The 6,904-nt window shown below is 31.4% G+C and overlaps 1 protein-coding gene across 1 annotated transcript; it reads left to right on the top strand.

Annotated features, from left to right (window-relative positions):
- Positions 1-3,153: 3,153 nt before the first annotated feature.
- LOC106298764 (protein SAR DEFICIENT 1-like) lies at positions 3,154-6,904 on the top strand. Its single transcript, XM_013734906.1, has 7 exons — positions 3,154-3,311; positions 3,559-3,634; positions 4,432-4,987; positions 5,809-5,969; positions 6,097-6,285; positions 6,374-6,470; positions 6,564-6,904. The coding sequence occupies exons 1-7, from the start codon at positions 3,223-3,225 to the stop codon at positions 6,788-6,790; spliced, it is 1,395 nt and encodes a 464-aa protein (XP_013590360.1). The 5' UTR covers positions 3,154-3,222; the 3' UTR covers positions 6,791-6,904.

Here is a 6,904-nt window from a genome sequence, read left to right on the forward strand (position 1 = left end):
ATTGGTAGGTACCACATCCTTTGGTACGGTACCCTATTACGTACCCGTCCTTGCGGCTTGAATCGTGGCTTCTTGCAGAATCGACATTCTTCTAGCTTCTCATCATCTCCCCAATAGATCATGCAGCTGTCGATGCAAATATCTATCATTTCCGAACGCAACCCAAGACTATAAACTAGTTTCTGAATCTCATAATAAGAATCAGCAGACACATTGTCTTCCGGAAAATACTCTTTAAACAAGTCCGCTCATTCGTTCATGCAACTTTCAGGTAGATTGTGATCAGTTTTAATATTCATCATTCTAGCAGCCAACGACAATTTAGAGAGACCTTCTCTACAACCACTGTAAAGTGGTTGATTCGCCGCGTTTAACATTTCGTAAAACTTTTTTGCATCTATATTAGGTTCTTCATCATGAGCTACGAATGCATCAGCTACCATATCATGAACCCTATCAAAATCTACCATCTCCTCCTGATGGTAACTATGTTCATTATGCAAATGATGATCAACCGGTTCTTTTTCCTGAAAATTGCTATTACTACTACTAGCTTCATTCTGATCATAATTAAAACCTTCTCCATGTTGAAACCAGATATAGTAATTTGCCGTGAAACCTCTATTTATTAAATGCTTCCAAACATGTGTTTTCTTGTAGTGATCACCACAATACTAACAACTTGATGTATAACCATTTTATACTAACTGGATAATATACAGATTTATTTATAACCGTGGAAATCCTAAAAAAATTTTAGACTCAAAAACTAATTCAACGAAGCTTTGTATTCGGATACACAACTAATCTATCAATACGGCAAAGTTTGGTAGTCAAGATGAATCGAACACAAGACAGTGGAGAATGCACGATCAAACAAAAAACAATTATATGAGTTAAAAGAAATGATGTTGCTAGCTCATCTTTTGTTGTGATGTCCTACTTTTTCAAAAACAATCATGACATTCCTTTTACAAAATCCAAAACAAAAAGAAACTCCCAAATTCGTTGTTCAAATGAGTACCATATGATTGTCTAATAAATTATGGAGATCGTATAACTCAACGTATTTTTATAATGTTTTTTTAGTAATGTTAGACAGCTTAGAGTGAAACTCAAACTAATATTCAAAATTCAGCACAGATTTTTGGATAAATATTAACTTAAAATAACCTTATAAGTGGAAAGTTATACGTATCTTTAATTGTACTTATGAGGCTTTATAACTACATGTTTAAGATTTACAAATACAACGTCCATAATTAAAGTTACTTAATCAAAATAAATTATTACTTACACACTGTACATATATATTTTCAAAGCTTATATATAAAGAATGTGGCTTAGTAACAAAAATTACAAAGGGGAAAGGTAGATTCCAAGAAAGAAAGACAGTCTCATATATAGTTTCATTTAGACTCACGACAATTCCTCTTGGTTTTAATCTCATTTCAAAGCTAGAAAATGGAATATACTCAAAATCATAATGAATTAAAAGTTCAATTAGTATGAAAATGTCAAAATCAACAATCTACAGAGTTTTTTTTAATTAGCCACCCCAAAAGAGGATAGCAATTGAGAAATGGACTTCTCATCGATCACACTATATCAATTTCAATAAATGGTTATTGTTATGTACTCTGAGTAATGACTATCGTGACAAAGACTATGAAACAATACCATAAAGCTTATCATGCCATTCATTAACTATATAACGCCAATATTTTGAAGTTAAGAAGAAAATATAATAGTTCTGATAGAGACTTAACAGAGTCGACTGAAAGCTAAAAGAACGACAAGTTTTTTTAGGAAGATTTGACATATGAAACTGACCCGACAAGAAACTACCCGAGAAGAACAAATCAATTCAACGAACCTTCTTTGAAATGATTCACTTTACCCTTTACATATAGTTTAATGAACCCATAAGACTTGGATGATAAGATTTACTGACGCAAAACATTCTACACTAAAAATGATTGCTAGTTACAAAATTTATGGTTTAATAGTAGATTATTAGGAGATATTGGGAAACCCCTACAAGATAGGTCGATGAAATTATTTCTGTATAAAAAAGAGGTTAATATATCCATATATTTATGACGAAATCAGATCTAATAAGTTTATGTTATTGCAAACTTTGTTTTTGCCATAAAATAAAGAAGAAACAAATCTAAACCGAACCTGTCATTTTTTATAATTTTCATAATTTTCTGATTAAGTAATACATGAAATTACTAGATAACTGATTTATCGTATATGACATCTTGATTTATCATGAGTATCTTAACTTAAAATGAAGAAGGGAACAAAAATGAAAAAGAAAAAAACAAACTCTTAAATAGTAATAAATTATGTTTTTAACAAAATTAGCACAAGAAGTAGATTTTTAATATCATTTATTAAAGATAAAAACAAATACATTTACATATTTGAATTTAGTATTTAGTGATTAGAGTTTAAAATTTTGTATTTATAGAGGATGAGAATGGGATTAAGGTATAGGAGTTAGAGCATTTTTAAAAAAAATATTTTCTCCCAAAAAATTTTGTGCAGATTAAAAAAAATACAAATATATATTTTTGGCACAACAAATATATCTTTATTTAATATACAATTAATTAATCAAAAATAAATTTAAAGAAAATTTTGTTAGTTATTCAAAAAAACAGAAAAAAAAATTAAATATGTAAAGTAACATTAAAATTAGACTAACAATATTTTTGAAATATTAAAATAAACAGTGGAAGTAAATGTAGTTTTATAGATTTTTATCAGTTGGTGTTAGTTTTTGGATAAATTTTAGGAAGTGTAATTTTGAAAATTTGCCAAAAAAAAGTTCTTTAAAAAACGGACCTCGGATCTATCTGACACTCTCCACAAGTAGAAGTAATCAAACTTAATATCAACCGTTAGATATAAACCCCAAAAGTGGATGATCACAACCATCCACTTGTTAACGCATAACATTTTCTCTTTTCGGGTTGACGTCAAAAGTCTCCCTATATATGACGCTATTAAAAGAAATTTCGCTTCTACTTCATTATTTTGCCACTTGCCAGGTTCTTTCCTTTGTCGTTCTGCGAACTTTCTTTATTTCCATATAAACCAACCATATATATCATGTTGCCCCTTTAGATTATTATCAAACATTTCTATCAACAGAATAGATCAACCCTAGATTTGATCGAAGCTCTCTCTCTCTATCACCACACCTATCCCATGGCGGGGAAGAGATTAATCCAAGATCAAGAATCAGACCAAGAAAACATAACGGAGAAACGGATGAAATCACTACCACTCTTTGCCTCGTAAATTTCCTCAAAACTTCTTAAATATTTTCGTTCTTATATTGTATTATGACTAATCATATACAACCATAGTTTTAGCCAGGAAGATGTTCATTGTTCAATACATATATATATATAAGTATGCGTGTGTGCTTTTATTTTATGTATATAGTCTCTTCCTCTCTCTCTCTCTCTCTTGTTTTTTTCTTCTTCTATTGATTCATTTTCTGATAAGGTTTTTGTTACTTTTCCCCCCGCCAAATTCCAGTGTGTTTGGATCATTGAATACTGAGAACACCATGAAGAGCCTTTCGTTAGCCCTAGAGCCTGTTCTGAGAAAAGTTGTAAGTACACTTTAGGTTAACTTCTTTTTAATTATAAATACTTGTTTTCTGTTAATACAGAAATATGACATTATTGTATGTTAAGTAGCGTTAGGTTCATATGCATAACTATAGTTTAAAATTGATAATTCATAGATTTATGTAGATAGTAGAGAACTGGAGAATTTATCAGATTATCAAATTAAGAGTTAGAGGTACATATCTACCATGTTTAATCAAATTGAGACTTAAGTGTACAAGTATTCAATGCATCCATATATATGTACATATACAAATATACAGAAGTCTAGCATCGACAACGCCTAATATGCGAGTTGGAAGTTGATAAAATAAGAAAGATTTGATCTTCTGTCTAATCCGATACATTTATGTACAACACACACACACACATATATATATGCATACTAGCATACACTATTAATGTATCATAACTCCATGAAGATTTAAATAAATACTTTCAAAGTTAGAGATCTTTTTAGAATTAGTGACGAGATCTACATATATATAGGGCTACAAATTTTACATTACTTCCACTTTACAAATAATGTTTTAGAATTATGATTTTGTTACATGGGATTTTTTTATAGAAAAAATGCTTAGCAAGATCTTTTATATCTTTTTCAAGCTTCTCATGTACTAATACAGTAGAATATGTAGTGTAGTAAATCATAGTAACAACAGATATAATATAAACTTTTGTAATTTGTGTGAGGAAATATTAAACGGAAAATCTTCTATAAAACATATAAAAGCTCATCGTAAGAGTATTTTATAACTTGTTTTAGTGATGGAAACAGGTAAGACAAGAAGTAGAACATGGAATAAGTAAAAGACTTCGATCATTTTCTCGGTCACCGTCATTTTGTGTTGAAGCTCGGGAGAGTATTGCTCCGACATTAAAGCTAATGTTTGCAAAGAATCTAAAGAAACCAATATTCACGGGAAGTAAAATCATTGACGAGGACAACAATCCACTTCAGGTCATCCTTGTTGATGACTCAAACAATGATCATTCCATCGCTCCGGTGAATCTCGACCGGCCGATCAGACTAGACATCGTTGCCCTTCATGGAGATTTTCCCTCAGGTGATAAGTGGAGTAGTGATGAGTTTGATCGTAACATCGTCAAAGAAAGGGATGGTAAAAGGCCGTTACTTGCTGGAGATGTAACTGTGACCGTGAGAAACGGCGTTGGTACTATTGGAGATATTGAGTTTACCGATAACTCTAGTTGGATTCGTAGCCGAAAGTTTAAAATTGGCGTGAAAGTTGCGAAAGGGAGTAGCTGTCAAGGCGTTGCGGTTTGTGAAGCAATGACTGAAGCATTTAATGTTAGAGATCATCGTGGAGAATGTAAGTTCCTTTTCCTGATCTTTGCTAATTTACCCTATTTATAGTAATTAATAAATATAACAAATATATCTGTACATATAATTTTGCTTTTATAGATTCATTGATTAAAGCGCTCCACTAAACATGCGATAGTATACATATCACCACAATAAATATGTTTCCAGTATCTTTGACCTAACCATATATGATTACACTATCAATCACGCACCCTTAATATATAGATTCTATGCAACATATGTGCAATAGAAATACATTAAAATGATATTATTTTTTTGTCAAAACTTATTGTAATTGATATTTTAATTTTTTTTGTCACAAACTGTTATAGTATTATTCATCAAATACTAATCTTAGTTTTAATAACTAAAATATTATATTAAGAAATAGGTTACATCAAAGTTGCTGTCTTTGGTCGAATTATTTTGAAATTCTCTAGTTGTTGTAGTCATGATATATTTTCCTTGCAAATAGTCTGGTTGTTAATTTTGTCTCCACACAAACTTACTTTTAAAATTTTAATGTGTATGCCATTGACAAATTGAAGTTATTTGCAGTGGGGACCATAAGCAAACAAGTGTCTACTTTTTGTAAATGCAACAAGTATTGGTCAATGCTTACATTATATTCTGGTTATGAACCATTGCTTATATTAATACATCGTGAAATCTTATTTCGCGCAGCATAAGGGATATATAAAGTACATACATAGGGACAATCAAATAATGCAAGTTTAAATAAATTGTATATAATAGTTTTGTTTTTTACTACTTGGGGTTCTTGTATTAATAGTTTTTGTTTTGTACTACTTGGGTTTGGTGAAGTGTACAAGAAACATCACCCACCAATGTTAGAAGACGACGTGTGGCGACTAGAGAAGATAGGCAAAGATGGGGCCTTTCACAAGAAGCTCTCTGCTGAAAACATCAACACTGTTCAAGACTTTTTGAAGTTATCCGTCGTTGACCTGGACAGACTCCGTCAAGTAAAACTATTGATCATTTAATTTGTCCTAATCAGTGATAGAAAAGTGTTATCTCTATACCGGACATGTTTTTGTGTGAAATTTGATTGCCTGACTAATAATGGTTTGTTTGTTTGTCTGTTTACAGATTTTGGGCCAAGGAATGTCTGATAAAATGTGGGATGTCACATATAAACATGCTCGAGAGTGTACATTAGGAAATAACTTATACATTCACAGGGGACCTAATTTTTTGTTGACCTTGAATCCAATATGCGAAGTGAAGGAAGCGGAGATCAATAGTCAGGTGTTTTTTAGTGGAGAAGCGCTGAATCAGGTATATATCTTTCTACTTTGAATTAGAAGTCATCTTTTGAAAAAAATATATGTGTTTTTATTTCGTTAATGGTTACATATTGTTGCAGCTCTATATTAAGAGGCTAGCTCGACAAGCTTACTCACAGTGGGATTTGTTAGAAGTGGTTGAAAGAAAAGCGAACGAGGTTCCACTTTTGACACAAGGTAATTTGAAATACAGTTATTAGTAACATTATTAATGTACAACTATTTTTAAAAGTGGTCATAGTAAGTTATAATACAATTTTGGTCATATAGGTCAAACTATGGACCAGCAATATGGTGCACACCACTACCACAACATTGAAATCAACAAATCGTATCAACAAAACGGATATGCTCTAGAGAGATCTCCTAACAATTTGGAGATGATAAACGAAGGGTATATTACGACCACTCCAATGGAATTCGGTGTATGTTTCAACGTTACTGGATCTTCGTCCCAAAGTCATATGAACCCTTTCGAAAATCCTCATCTACGTTAGTATTGGAATAAGAAGCCTGTTGTGCCTTCGCACGATGGTTAGACTCTTTCCAAATAAGGGTGTAATTTACTATGTATACAATGGTAAAAACATGGATTATATATAATATATATA

Source organism: Brassica oleracea, chromosome C6 (genome assembly GCF_000695525.1).
Source record: "Brassica oleracea var. oleracea cultivar TO1000 chromosome C6, BOL, whole genome shotgun sequence".
NCBI classification, from domain to species: Eukaryota; Viridiplantae; Streptophyta; class Magnoliopsida; order Brassicales; family Brassicaceae; genus Brassica; species Brassica oleracea.

Bases quoted from the DNA above. Each gene is read 5' to 3' on its own strand.
- LOC106298764 (XM_013734906.1), top strand. From the start codon at position 3,223: ATGGCGGGGAAGAGATTAATCCAAGATCAAGAATCAGACCAAGAAAAC. The intron at 3,312-3,558 runs GTAAATTTCCTC...GCCAAATTCCAG, and splicing joins TCACTACCACTCTTTGCCTC to TGTGTTTGGATCATTGAATA. The intron at 4,988-5,808 runs GTAAGTTCCTTT...GGTTTGGTGAAG, and splicing joins TAGAGATCATCGTGGAGAAT to TGTACAAGAAACATCACCCA.